The sequence below is a fragment of the Hyalella azteca genome, unplaced genomic scaffold (genome assembly GCF_000764305.2).
Source record: "Hyalella azteca isolate HAZT.00-mixed unplaced genomic scaffold, Hazt_2.0.2 contig17406, whole genome shotgun sequence".
Taxonomy (NCBI): Eukaryota; Metazoa; Arthropoda; class Malacostraca; order Amphipoda; family Hyalellidae; genus Hyalella; species Hyalella azteca.
This window is the reverse complement of record NW_025947190.1, coordinates 122465-137913: the sequence shown is the minus strand read 5'-3', so window position 1 is coordinate 137913 and position 15449 is coordinate 122465. Positions and strand designations below refer to the sequence as shown.

Below are 15449 nucleotides of genomic sequence, written 5' to 3'. Positions count from 1 at the left end.
TAATAGGCATTGAAGTTCCCGAAGTTTCATAAATCATCTGGGAGTCAAGTCAATATTCAACCTTTCGTTATGTTATAATTTCTAAATGTTTAATTTGAAAATTATTAATTGGCAATATTCTATACATTATTTTTGACTTAATATGTAACTGAACTCTTATAAATTATCAGGAAGCTCACTTGAATCGGTGATGTTTTCTCCCAATTTATAAACGATTCTCTTGATTCTCAAATTTATGATAAATAATTCAGATCACGATCTTTCCCCATTAATTAATTCGTTGATTGTAAATGGATGCGCAAATCTATTAACAAGCCTTTATTATTCCCTAGCACCTTATCAGATTGTGACCTCATATAATGCCTACCGCGCTCTAGATGAGCCCCGAGATTTGTTGAATGTCAGACTAATTATTTTTACTTTTGTTTCTGCATGTGGCGATCTCGATCATGCCAGCAGTAATAGAAACTTTAGTCAACGATAAGCATCGCTGTAGCGAAGCGGTCACGCGTGGTCATTTTTCTAGGTGTCACCCGACCCTATATATCCTGACATGCCACGTGCGGAGTATAAGTAGATAATCTTCATAAATATATGAATTGATCAAATCTGTTGCAAATTGAATAAATTTTCATTTCGAAACTTTGCGATAATACTATCAGGTAATAAAGGGGTTTGAATAATTGTTTCACTATCCGTTTGGCTTAAATTTGTAATAAGAATTATTAGTTGAATCGCTAAGGGGTGACCTATAACAATCAATTTTAATACAATTTTATTACGCAGTGAACATACAGTGGCAGCAAGCCTAAATCATAGCATTATTGCATCAGAGAAAAAAAGAGAGTTCTGATTAAGAAAAAATATTGATTGGCTAGAGATAGCCGGCCACTAAATTTTGGATCGAAAATCTACGTTATAATGAATCGTCATAAGTAGCGGAAAATTAGAAAATATATAGTGGGTTTGACTTCGTATGGATTGATCTACTTATAGTTTTGCGCGATTTTTGTCAATTGGTATATTTTATGTCTTAAAACTAATAGAACATTTTGCATACCTTCAACTATGCCATTCACTATCTACAATTGCTGCCTGACTGAATGATGTCAGATGGTTTTCCAGAAAAGACGATCATCACTTAATTTCCACCGTTTTATTTAACTTGAACCCCATTTACCTATTGACTTAGATTCGATATTTCGTTGAAACGAAAGTCCTTCACGTCTGGTTGGTCGAGGCCGTATAATTGGATCTATGGCCAGTCCACTGGGCACATGTGCTGATTACTTGCGTCTCATATGGTTAAAAACCAAACTTTCTCATGAATTGAACGAGAGCAAAATCAAATGATCTCGCTGTGAATATTTATATGAAGGGAGCAGTTGAGTGATGCAAAACAGAGCAACTACATCATTAAAAATTGTCAGACAAGGCTTAAATTCTCCCATTCACTATTCGCCAGTGAGATGTATCTTCAATTACATTCATGCCCCCAGTCTGATACAATGAAGATGTTCAAATTTTTCTGTTCAAACTTTTAACTGCTATCTACATTTTATTGTAAAAACTTCGTCCAGATGCAGTAGAGGTGATTGATGCTAGTGCACCGTGGTGGTACGCGGTGCACCAGCATCCGTCAAAAGATAACGCTAACTTCTGCCTAGGAATACTTTTCCTGCTGATCAACTTTCTCTCTCGTGCTCCGCGCAAAGCAAATAAGTGGAGTCAATGTTGTTCAAGACCACAAAAACTGCGGTTCTCCAAATGGAACTCAATTTATAAGTTGCGTTCGTCCTAGTAAAATATGCAAAAATAATGAAATCTTTTTATTAGGATAGCGAAAATTCCGCTTAACTTCTTAATGAGATTCTCCTGAACGTGACCAAATTCTATTTTTAAGCAGTCGCTTCATGGATATTTCAGCTTTGTAGTTAGTGAAGGTTCTCGTAGAGGTGAGTGTAATGTAAAGCTTCTTTAGAGATCATAAATAATTTTTTCCTGCAGATAATCTGAGGATATTGTTCCAGTGTCTCAATTCCAAAAAAATTAAATTTATATTTTAAATGCCGGTGGAAATTGGGAGATCTAACAACCTTTTATAATTTACTGGAATACATTATTCAAATGAAATAATTCGTTCATTTGATTCGTTTTAATCTATGACGTATCCGCAGCCTTGCGCATCCATTTTGGTTGCATTGTTTACAAAAGATCTTTGTTTAACGGATGTCTGCAGCCAACAACACACTTCTGCGCACTTCTGATGTAGGTGAAGGTGAGCAGTTCGATGACTCATGTTTTTATAACCTAATGCGATAGTGCAAGTGAATTGCCACGGCTTCCAGGCACATAATTTAAGATAATTTTCAATAATTTTCTTGGCTTTTAGACTCGCTGACTCGCTTCATAGGTATATCTTTTAAATCAATATCAAAAGAATTATTGTGATAAATAAAGTTGAAAAAAATTCATAAATTTGTAGTTTGTGGAAGTGCAGTAATAAATATGCGTGTAATCCTATGCTGACACATGATAATCAATCAGTCATTGTTGAATATTCAGAAAAAACATATGCGAATTGCTCATAGTCGACTAACGGATGATTTAAGAAGTGTTTTGATTAAAAGTTTTATAACAATTATTTAGCATCCTTTAGCTGTTTTGCTACAGCCAAATTCACAGCAGAAATAACCGGTTATGATAAATAATCGAAAGAGCATCAAAATGCAATTTTTGTGCTCGTTTTTCAATGCCAACATTAACTCTTCCTCTCTCTCTCAGCCTCTCTCTCTCTATCTCTCTCTCTGTGTTCAAGTGCAACTTGGAACCATTTGAAATGATTCCCTAAAAAGTCTACGGATATCTCACTTTTAGAGTCGGATTATCGCGCGTCAATGTAAGCAATACAGGGTTATTCTAAATTATAGTGCCAATATAACAAATTTTTATTTGTTTGAGTTTGAATTCGAAATGAATAGTTTACACACCAATGGAAAGTAAGGGATTCAACGTTTATTTTACATCTTTAAAATAAAAATGTATAAATTATAAATATATATAAAATGTAAATAAAGAATATAAATTATAAATTTTTGAAAAGCCTGTGGCTTTTAAAAAATATATCTCAAATACCATTTGTATAAAGGCGTTTGAGATCCGTTTTAAAAAGTATGCAAAGGGTAATAAATTTCGTCAGTGAACCAGGCATGCAGTTGCCAAAGGATTACTTATATAACATCTCATTTTTCACTGATAAACGTTAAAAATTTTTGCATTAAAATTAAATGCAGTAACTTTTTTTCCAATGAATCTCATTGATTAGAATAGGGCTGGTACTCACCTCCAGGAGGAAGCATAGCAGTAGTAGCAGCTTCATGCTGCTCGGGATCTGCAACGAGAGGGAAGACAATTTTAGTTCGCTCATTGCAAATTCTATGTTATTAAGGTGCAAGTAAATAAGCGTATTGAGGCAAGAGGTATATAATGTTAAAATATAAACTATAATAATAGTAATATTATTACTATTATTGTTGTTGTTATTATTATTATTATTATTATCATTATTATTATTATTATTAATAATATTATTATTATTATCATTATTATTATTATTATTATTATTATTAATCCACTGATTACAATATAAAGTTGCACAGGATGTGTGGTATTAGTTAAATTTATAACGAGTTGCAGGATCATGAATCGTCAGGAACTACGTGTTCCTCCAAATATCCAGCCCTATATTACTTTTGAAGTCTATACAAAAATACGTTGCCTCTCTTAAAATATAAATTTATAATTAAATTAACGAAAAATTTAAAATAACCACAAAGAAATGTATCTCCAATTGAAAATTTTTAGCTTTAAAAATTTTCATACATTTTTAAAAGTAGAATATTTTGAAAACATTCTACATTTTTCGGAACACGTGAGCGTATTTATTATCACACCAACTTATTGCAAAAGTTCCAGAAACTTTGAAGTAAGTTGGTGCGTTCATAATGTTTCTACTTCTACCAATGTTGTTGGCACGTGATTCTACAATTGACTAGGCCGCTGCATGTTTCTACTTCTACGAATGTTGTTGGCACGTGATTCTACAACTGACTAGGCCGCTGCATGTTTCTACTTCTACGAATGTTGTTGGCACGTGATTCTACAATTGACTAGGCCGCTGCATGGCTCAAAGTATGCGTCGATAATTACTCAAGTGAGTTCATTAAGAATTCAAGGCTTGAACAAAGTGTGCAACTTTCTTTCTCTATTGCACGCCCGCTCTCTCTTTCTCGTAGAACGATACAGCAATGTGCGATTTCTTATTCTATTAAAAGAGTAAAAAATGTCCATTAAATTACGATCAGTGTATCTGTCGAAATTTAATCCGTAGTTAATTAAAAATTTTCCACCATCGCGTCCTAATCTCAAATGCCCCTAAAACTATAATTTTAAGGTGGGAATACCAAAAGAAATTGATAACATGCTCATTCTTAGTTTCCCCTTTCAGGATTTCTTAAAATTTCTTTCTTTCAAGTAGATAAGCCCGTCAAAACTTTACGAAATTCAAGCATCCCCATTATATCTTTGGTTGAAACCAGCCAGACACTACGAGTAGCCGGGGCATTTATATGAGCTAGTCGTAGTCTCGGAGTCTACAGTTATAGCCTGGCCACCGCAAACCTCGCCAACGAAAGAGAGAGTGAGGGAATTTCTCGATTCAAAAGCTGGCTAGACTCCGGACCCCTGACCTCTACTATGACTAAGAATGTGCCGGCTAACGACTTATGTGGTGACTCATTCCTAGTTACTTTACAAGGTCCTTCCGAGAATTTGACTGGTTACTGTGAATTTAACATCCCACTGTACTTTTCCTGAAATAGATCTTATTGTGTGATACTGAAATAAAAACCGAGTAAATTGACACATGAATTATATAGTCGGACGGTTTAAAATAAATAATTCGTAACATATTCAAAATTAAAGCTTCATGCACGGAACAGCTCAACATCTATAGTTGACAAAGCGTTCTTGCTGCTTCTTCGTTGAGGCATTCACATATGGTTGTATTTTTTTGTGAACTCGCTCCTTGAAGCACTATTGTAATTAATCAATTTTATTCAAAGAGAAATAATGTGAATTCTTGAAGCGATATTTTCTATGAAATGAGTGATACTAACCTTCAGTTTTCTCAGTATTTTCGAACAAAGTGCATTTATGAACAGAATACTAAAAAATATTACAATACTCTTCGCCAAGAGCATAAACGTCTCAGACTTGGTAACCACGACATCGTGCTCGGGAGTGCTCCTTATCTCGCACGAAGATGGATCGCTCGGATGAAATTTCGGATAAAGTTGGAAATGAGTGTGTCACTCATTTCCCATTATTCATGGAACTTGCGAGTAGCTTGCAAGAGATTCTGCAATGATCCTATCGTTACGAAAATGGAGGCTCTGTAAAGTGCAAATCAAGCAAATTCTCCGGGAAAACCTGTGTTTGCGAGGTTTTCGGACTCAATTTCATGTGATATTTTGCAGCGGGGCAATGAAGTGACGCCATTTAAGGGCAATGAAGAATGTGGATTTGCGAGTTTCCTTGCTCCGCCAACTGCGTCCGGAGTCTTCAGCATGAAAAATATGCTAGCTTTCCATTTTATAACACCTGCATACATTGCTGAGTCCTGCTCGATTTTAATTTTATAAGGTGCGAACACAAAAGTCTTCTTTGATGTAACGACTTCAATTTTACTGTGATATTACATTGTATGAAAATACAAATTTCGGCTACATATTTTGCAAGAGATACTGTCTAGGGAAGACCATAAACTTATAATGGAATCTCCCAACTCCCATAGAAGGCTGACACCTACAAATAAAAAGACTCTAAATTACGTGGCTTAAACCATGCGGGTCGACAGCCACTTAGCCGTGATGGAATCCAAGTTGATATTTAAACCTGCGAAAAATATCTTGACGCTTAAACGAGCGTCTGAATGGGAGTTTTTTGGATCGTGTTGTAAGAACAGTGGTTGTTTTCATATACAGGGGCTTGTTGTGCAATGACTTATACGCAGTGAAGCTTGACGACCCAGAGAACTAACTGGTCGTAGTCCTTGCGTTCCAAATAACCTGCCAGTAGGTGGACATTACAACCTGAAGCCTTTACTCATAACAAAGTCTGAACTGCAAACAATCGTGGCGCGAATACAGCTAAAGTTATAACCAAATGAACTTCAGAATTCCCGTACAGTGTTGTCAGCAATGTTTAGAAAGAATTTACAAAATTACGATAAAGTTTAAACCAGTTGAAATGATGGTGAACCAATGGGTAAATCGAGCCGTTTTAAGAGCGAAAGGAGTATGGTAAAGAATGCTTTGTATTCGAAGTCTCACTCTTTGTTTGACTGCTGGAAACATTTCCTTGAAGTAGAAGACAAGCTGTGCTATGTTGTTCGGGAACACTACGGTATTATTCACAAAACGGGGTGATTCAAGAAACAATGACTGTTCGAAGCCAGTCAGTGCGGTAAATGATTGCGGAAATTAGAACGTAGTTCTGCCATAGAGAGTGTTTAGTGTTTCGAGCCCGGTGTTTGTTTTTCTTCGGTGAAGTAATAAAGAGTTGCACAAGATACTTCATTATGAATGAAAGCAGTGCACATAATAAAAAAATATTTTGCTCTACAACACTCAAAGCTTGTTTTAAAAGCGACCTACATATCTGAAATTGTCAGGTTTTTAGCTGGCCCAGGTTTCAAGCTATCTTTGGAGTTTGAGGAGTGTGCAAGAGCAATCGAACAATCGGAGATCTTATAGTGACGAAGTAGAGAGAAATATTTTGTTAATGTAACCATAATAAAGGGTAGAGAAATACTTAATATATGTATTTGTTTGTGTGTGTATGTTGTTTCTTTGTTTGGGTTGGCACCGAAAATATATGGTGTTTGTTCTAGCGTAAATCCACAAATGAAATTTTATTTGTAATTAGAAAATTGCATTGTATTGTTGGGCACAGAGAGGAGAAAGGTGGGCATTAGATGGAAATTTGATTTTCAAATTAATGTCAAATTTAAAATGTAAATAAGGAGTTTTTTGAGTTTTTGATTGAGAGTCAAATGATCGTTTAATGTTCTACCTAGTGTAATAATTATTAGTATTAACAAGTTTTCCTTTAATTTGCGCACATTCGTTTTATTCTTATTACCGGGATCCTGGTTAACACGATTCTGAAATTGCAGCAATTACCGATCCAGAGCAACAATGGAATCAATGCATTTATTGAAATCAGAATGAACACAAGGTTAGTAAGAAAGATTGAGTCTAGCTCTGATAAAAGCTACAGAAATTTTTGAAATAAAAAAAAATGAGAGAAAATTTCTCATCTAGTAACAATATTGATGTATTCATAAATGGCTGAAGAACTTATTCACTGTCTCCATGGAAAAGCTTCATTCAAGGTTGCTGGTTCTTCAGCTGATAATTCATCGGCCGTGAATGCAAAATTGATTGATGACTCCTAGTTGTTTGGACGACACCTTCCTTGTTGAGGTTAAGGGCACGCTGATTACGACGCTGATTACGATGCTTAGTGTAATAGCGCTTGCTCCTTGTGAGTTTATTCTCAAGAATGGCAGGAAAATAGACAATGAACTCTGACAGTTAGATGAATTATGTAATTGATTGACATTCATTTGAACGTCATTTGTAACGGAGCCTACAATCTTAGGATCCCAACATATCTAACATATCTATCACTACATTAATCCCAATAATTTCAAACTAATAATTTATCATTGAATGACATATAATTTCTGGAGAAATGATCAGATCTGCACGAATAAGAATAGCTCATGGTTTTGCGATAGCGTATCTACTTTATCTCATATGATTATGGAATCGCTTAAATCATTTGAAATTATCAACGGCTTATCATTACTGTTATTCACAGCGCGCCTGGCAAAGTAGGTCATCTCTTGCACCGGCAGCGCGAAAATTGCTGCGTCATGTTCGTGCGTGGTCTTCACTTGCACTTTTATGCATACAAAGAAGCTGACGTACGCGTCATGGGCAACGTAGGCTGACGTAAAAAACGTTCGCCGCTTGGTGATGCCTTGTTGATGCAATCGCACCTTCAGGTGACGCATTTCATGCAATCACGACTTAAGGTGTTTAATTGTTGTCCGCTCTTTAGCGACGTTGGGTGGCACCATATAAGGAGTCGTGGAGATGGGTTTTGATATATGCAATGAGGGGGTAAACTAGCAAACATTGCTTTGAGATGAGTTTCACGCGTGTTGATTATAAACGAAATAAGCATGCCATCAATAAGTACGTGTAATAGCACAAACTCATACTTTTCCAGTCTCAAATTTATGTGTTCATCTAAAGCGCAGCGTTTCAAAAGAATCAACGTATTCGGAGTCCAAATTTTGTTAGAAAATTTAATTAAAATCTAATAAAACAGTATTTCGATGTCTGCAAGGTAAGCTTAGATGACTTAAATGACTGCTGCTTCGATAGAAGCTCCAAGATTTTTATTTCGGCGAGAGTCTGTAACGAATCGTAAAGTCAAATGATGCCAAATATTTAAGGAAGCAATTTGGTTAAATAGCCTCTCTCAAACATAAAAGCTGGACGCTACATGAAAATTTCACTTGTTGTGACTCGTTTGAGTTGCTAATACCGTGCAGGAAGTTATTGGAAAATAATGTATCAACATAATTCGCGTATGATTGATCATACTGGATGATACATCAACGAAACACGCAAGATATTTTCAAAGAAACGTCAATTGCAAAGAGGTCAGTGAAATAGATAACACGCTATAAATGTAAGACATGATTGCGATTTTGTAAAATTGCCGTTTCACTCGTGCTGGAGTGCAGGTAACAAAGTCTGCATAGCATCATTTAAATGAAATTTATGGAGCAGCTGTTCGTGTGTGCTGTGGCTTTGTGGTCCTAATTTTTTAATCTGATCTCTGTGCAGCTGATCGCTCATTTATAAAAACTGCAGAAGTGAAAGCATCTAAGAAGCCTCATTACTATTGGTGAGCCGCAAGTCGGGAGTTGGCAAATAAATTTGTACTTTATTTATTTAGCTTTAAGCTACGGAATTTGCTTTGCAGGAGGCCAACAGTACACGCGTTTGCTATTAAATTATGCCCCAGAATTTTTCGGCCCTAATTTTCAAGCGCACGTGCTGCCTTACAATGTGCTTCATATTTTAGTACCCCGCATGAATATTTTTTGTCCATCACACGTCAGAGAAAAGGGATTATGTTAGGGCACCGTTACAGGTTTGGTGTGGATGCAGCCTGACCACAACGGAGGCTGTGGCTCTCAGAAAGTGAGAGTCGCTCGGATGACTAACGCGCGACGCTCGAGGGCAGTTCTGCCGGTACTGGAATTTAGCTTGGCAACTGCACCTCTACTGCCCTACGATGGTCAGCCTCGCGACATGAGGAGGGCATGACAATTACGCAATAATAAGCAGAGCGCAACCTGCATACTGGGTGTATGCATGGTTGCTGCGCACCACCTGTACGCTGGTTGTATGGTTGCAAAACAACAGGTGTATGCTGGTGGTATGTTTTCTGCAAAGTGCCTGTATGTTGGTTTAATGGTGGCAATGCACCGCCTGCATTCTGATTGTAGGTTGTTGCGTAACTCCTGCCTGCAGGTTGTATGGTGGTAGCATACCAACTAAATGCTGGTTGTAGGTTGCAGTGCACCATGCAGTTGCATGACGATTGCAGATTGTAATGAACCTATTGCATGCTGCCTTTTTGGTTACAGTGCGTTAAATTCATGTTGTTGTTATCAAACCCTCGTCTGTATGCGGCTTGCGACCGCTCATGTTCACTAGAGCAGTTAATTTGAGTTATTCGCTTATAAAAGTTTTTGATGTTATATTTGGCTTCTTCCATGGGAAATTCCAAATAAATAGTTTAGATTAAAAGGAGAAGGTACTCAAAAAGCATTTAATGGAATAATTGTTTCCACAGAGAAATTAATTGTGCTAAACACAGTTTTAGCCTTTGGCTCCTTTGTTCGTCTTCTTTACTTCATAAGTTGCGAAAGGATCAATTAAGATTGTCTCAGACGTGGTGGCATCACAAAGTTATAAAATTTCATAATATGAATAAAAATTTCATAATAATTGCATTTCAATATCCATCTCATAAATAAGAGTTTAACTTCATCATTGGTAGTACTTGCACATAATTTGTAAAAAATTAACGGAGATAGTGGAATTATTTTAATATTTAACTTTACTCTTAAGTCGGGAATATTTCATTCAACATGTCTGGGAAAGATAGATTGCGGTACATTTTTAAATATTAAAACTTATGGAGAATTTATTTCGCTAAATTTTATTATGTTAACAATAAATTGAATGCCAATTACGATTAGGTATTTTATCATGGAGTTTGCTCAACGACACTTGAAAATGATGATAAACCATTTTGATTTAAAAGTCGTATTGTTTGAGAATAATTTATGGTCATGTAATTTTAGATACTGAATAAATTCAAAACCGTAGAAACAACTCACGTGCACGCGTCAGTAATTAGTATGGTTGTTCACAATATAATTCTGAAGCTATTCCACAAAAAGATTCTTACTCCGAGGACACTGTGCAAAACTGAGGGTAAGTGATCACTAACAAAGTCCAGTGCGATCAGTGAAGCTGCAAAGCTATACTACCCAAGCAAGCAGGACCTACCTTGTCTTATCTCCCTCCTACCCAACTGGGAACTAAGAGACTCGCAGCAAACTTGCTATAAGATGCTTGCCGACATTGCCTTTCCATAGCGGAGGGGGCGGGCGTAGCCCAGGTCACACTCTCCTGCCCAGCGCAGGGTGACCTGCAGCAGCTCGACCAATCCTGAGACGCGCTTACTTCTTCAGCCTCTGACGCCACGAGTTTCAAAGGTCGTTGCAGTGAGCTTAAAGCTCTTCACTTTCGTCACTTTCATTTAGAGTATGCGTGCATGGAATGCCTCAGCCTATTACTATTTACACAAGTATACTAAAAAATGCATGATCGTCCAATTCAACTTTTTGGAATAAATCCCGCTGTGCTTGTTCCATCCAAAAATTAATGGCTGCGTGTATGCTGACCTTCAGTTTTTTATTCTCGTCATTCTAACCAGGAGACCAGAAAACGTTATAACTTTCGCAAAGCTTCTCAGTTTCGCAGTTGTACATCGATTCTTAAATTCGTCATTGATCCTTAATTATCCTCAAGCTGTTTTTTGGGTAATAGCTGTAATTTAAAGCGATCCAGCTCTTGCACATTTAAATATAAAATGATTTGAATTAATTTCTTAAGAAAGTAAGCTATTAGCTGTATCTTTGAAATGAATTCACTGGTTACTTTAGGAGGAAGTGGATTATCAATAAAACCTAGCACAAATATTTTGATCGTTTGGGGAACTTTCATATCACATGCGAGAAATAAGAGCAATAATACAAATTCATTAAAATTAATTCCCACTACTAAAATAAAGTTGGAACAGGAAATATATATGCTGTGTTACCTGATAAACTTTGACCACAAGCTGGAGATCCCGATCAAGTAACGTCATTTGTGATGCAGTTACATGTGTTAGTTATATACTCACTTCACCAAAATAAGAATCATTACGAATAAAAAATATCGACTATTGGTTCCATAAGGATGTAAATCATTCTTCACCACCTTTCGATGGTATGCTTCTATGGTATGGGATGCCACCATCGGAAAATAATATGCCACATAATTATTCCATTTCATGACATTCCTTAAATAAAATTGTCATTTTCGGGGGATTCGATGCGTTCTCCTACGCTTGAGACACATGCCGTTCTAAGGCGAAATTATCATTCAGGGAGAGGCATACGCTGGTCAACCGACGTCGTTGCAATGTACCTTGTGTCTCATACTGCCCTGCATATTGTACATTTTTATGGTTCGATAAGCTTTAAATATTTATAGTTGGATGTCAGGTTTCTGATCTTCAATCTGGCTCATAACACTAATTTTTGAAGAATTTCATAAAATAGCTCCGATAGAAAAGTATTCGTATTTGTGACTCAAGCAATATAAGAGCTATGCTAAACTGGAGCGGCCTTTCAGATTCAGGTTTAATGTTCACTGTTTAATGCGTTGTCCATCACTTACAAATTCTCATGCAAACTGTCATTATAGATGGACAGAACTACAAAATGACTCTGGTCACTGCCTTATTCAGGAGTGCAGTGACAAGTGGCTGGGTTTATGTTAACACATTCCTTACTGGCACCGCAACAATTGAAGTATGACTATAATTGTGCCATAAAAACCTGTGATGCGCCAGCCACGACTCATTAGTTAGCGCCATTTACAGAAGCTAACAAATCAATTGCTGAATTTGAGGACTACTAAGATCTGAGTAGCCATACGAGTGCACTTGGATGCAAGAGGACTTCACATTTTAGAATACGTGTTAGAATATGACCTGGCACAACCCTGTTTATTTTTGGCATTCGTGTAGAAGAAATATAACTGAAAGATACAACACACATTTAATTCCTCATCGTTCTGTTCGGCTCATCAATATTTTTACTGAACCCTAGTTTTTACGAGGATAAATAAGACATCATTATACATGATTAAGAATTTTTAGTCTCACGCTGCTAGAAGGAAGTACGAATAATGTACACGGCGGGTAGAAATATTTTTTTTCCATTAGAAAATCAAATGTTTCAAATGAATGACTTCTATTGCCTAAATAACTGATTGGAAGCATGCGACCAGTAATGTGAGATAATCATTTCTTTCGTAATTTTGTGGGACAAGGCACATTTTACTTTGCGAGCGCTGCAGTTCATTTCAGATTTCGGTGTGTCCAAAATTGCAAATTTACCCTGTCGTATTTCGCATGTTTCAGGGAACTCCAAATCACCAGACAATCCACCAAAAATTTGACGCGACCTCCAGGACGAAATTATTATAGTAATTTTTGCTTGGGATCATGGCCCTGGACAACATTATTACCTGAATTATCTCACCGCAGGAATATTGATTACACAACGTGCAGCTAATAATGCAATGAATGCGCCGTAATTACATCAATGAAGAGGATAGCATCAAGCGCACAGAGAACTGGAGGCTGCCATCACGCGACGGTGCAGGTAGATTTAATCTCATCACTGCTGGATAGGCATTACCAGTCGGATGCTAAGTTTACCTCATTTTAAAATGTTGAATATTCTTTGTGTCGTCGGGGGAAGAAATCCGCGTGACTGAACTTAGCCGTAATTTAATGCGTGGATATATCATATTTCAGGTCCGTGCTACTCGCAACTTCTTCACACGAATGCCAGCCATGAATTATATGTTTGGATATAATTTAGAAATTCACGAATGCAGTCAAAAAACTTGAAGTATTATTTCAAAAGTGACGATGTCTTCCTGAATATCGCATAGCCTAAGATTTCACTCATGTAAAATGATGAGAAAAAAATATATATAAATATATAAAATATATATATATATATATGTATATAGGACTTGTTGTGCTTTATTTTTTGGCGGCCAAAGTAAGTAAAAGACTTCATAGGATGATGCAGAGAAAGCTTCAATGGTGCACCTGCAAAAATGTCACTGGATTGGACTTGTCGCGTGCGATAAGCCCTTTCGAAGTTGTCAATCTTCTGTCAGTATCACAATTATTTGGGCCTGTCTAACAGATAGAGAAAGTACTTAGCTTGAGAGATAACGTCAGCCAACATTTCAAATATTCTAAAGTGAGGTAGTTTTCCTCCAAACCACTGCTTCAGCTGAAACCACCACGCCTTCCTTTATTTTGCGATCAGAAGTAATCACAATTTTTCCATCGTTTACAATCTGTGTTAAATTGGTCCTTACTGGCCTAATAAAAATTAGGCCTGTTTATACAGCGTTTAATATTAGAAAAGATTTTGATGAGCGCGAACTAAGCCTGAGAATATAATCTATAGTGATGCGATCAGAAAATTTTCTTTGAACATGAAATGAATTAGTATTCTTCATTTTCACATAAGAATGCTTCCTCCAGATTTGGATTTCTGCCATTTCCTCTATGCATTTACGGGAATACTTCCAAAAGGTTGATCCGCAGGTGCCTCCATGGTCAGCCAAGTTAAATTTCTTAAGGCGTAGTCGTCTAACTCTGTAGTAGAATAAGGGGTCGCCCAGGAGGAGCATAGAGCACAAATGTTTTTTCGAGGCTGTTCCATGTGCGATTTGAATCAAGAGTTAAATCAATCGTTGCTTTCCAAGAACACTAATTGTTGAATTGGTCACAAATTTAGCCGTTAATCTTCCAACTCGAAATTAACATTAAAAAAAAAATGAGGATAAATTTTTGCAGATAACTGAGATACTTTTCAAAATCTACCATGAGACATCAATTATTGTGGCATCATCTGAACTAATATGTAATTGTGATTTGAAAATACTCTGCGAAGGTAGGTAATTTTCGAATGTATCACAATGATATTCGTGACTACTAAAATAAAAAATTTTATATTTTGAAATGTCTGATGTTATTACCATAGACATTGGTTTCCTGGTTTTGATCGAGAACAAATGTTACACGATTCTTTGAATTCTTATTGAATAATCTAAAACTTGATGCTCCCAGACTAACACATATATTTGGTTCTATAATTTTCGACCTTGCCATGCCAACGCCCTATAAACTCTGAGTTTCACCTCCAATTTGCCCTTGTAAAATAGTTTAATTATTTAGCAATTATTGTTATATTGCGCCAATAGAAAAAAACTACCATAGGAATAATTATTAAATTAGTCAGTATATTTTTCTCGTAAATTCTAGCACAAAGTCTACCGTCGGATCCGTCGCCTTCATGCTAAGTGGATAGGAAGTTAAAATTTAAGACGGCCTTTGTATTTTGATTCTCGATGTCTAATACTTCGTAGGTTATATAAAAGGATGTTCATCACTATAGCGTTAGACCGTAAAATGCGCAAGTGTGAGAAGATGCGGTGGGCAACAGGTCACCCACGAGACCGAGGTGGGCAGCTTGTGTAGCCTGCAGCCAAGGAGTCAAGGTTGGCCGCCGTCTCCAAGCGGGTCAAAACCATTTGGGAAACCCGAACCCTAAATCTACAAGCTATAAGCTTAAGATATAATGCAGACGAGGTTTATACTGTTTATATAGAATTTAGTGCTTGCAAGGACTCAACATAAATTTGGACTCGCATTTATATTAAAAGAACTTTTATGTCAGTAATACGAATTATTGGATTTGGTGTGGTACGTGAGGTGCCGGGGGAACAGTTCGTCCTCAAGGATTTGTGTGACTCGTGCCAAGTGAAGGAAGTAACATATATGATTGATGCCGTATAAATACGGTAGATGTGAAAAACAGTTTCTATGATTTGAAGCTCTAGCAAAAAATCATTTGGAGATTTGTT

The 15449-nt window shown here is 36.6% G+C and overlaps 1 protein-coding gene across 2 annotated transcripts in view; it reads right to left on the bottom strand.

The window, feature by feature from the left end:
- Window positions 1-10773, bottom strand: part of LOC108682696 (titin) — a 39546-nt gene extending 28773 nt beyond the window's left edge. Inside the window, exons 1-2 of one of the 2 annotated variants that reach the window (XM_018171917.2) lie at window positions 10728-10773; window positions 3344-3391 (exon numbers count right to left, since the gene is read on the bottom strand). In XM_018171917.2, the coding sequence (XP_018027406.1) occupies window positions 3344-3379 (36 nt within the window). In that variant the 5' untranslated portion in view covers window positions 3380-3391; window positions 10728-10773. Of the gene's footprint in view, window positions 1-3343; window positions 3392-10555; window positions 10705-10727 lie in introns of those variants that run through there. The other variant, XM_018171918.2, reaches the window with a different exon arrangement.
- Between the last annotated feature and the right edge of the window lie 4676 nt (window positions 10774-15449).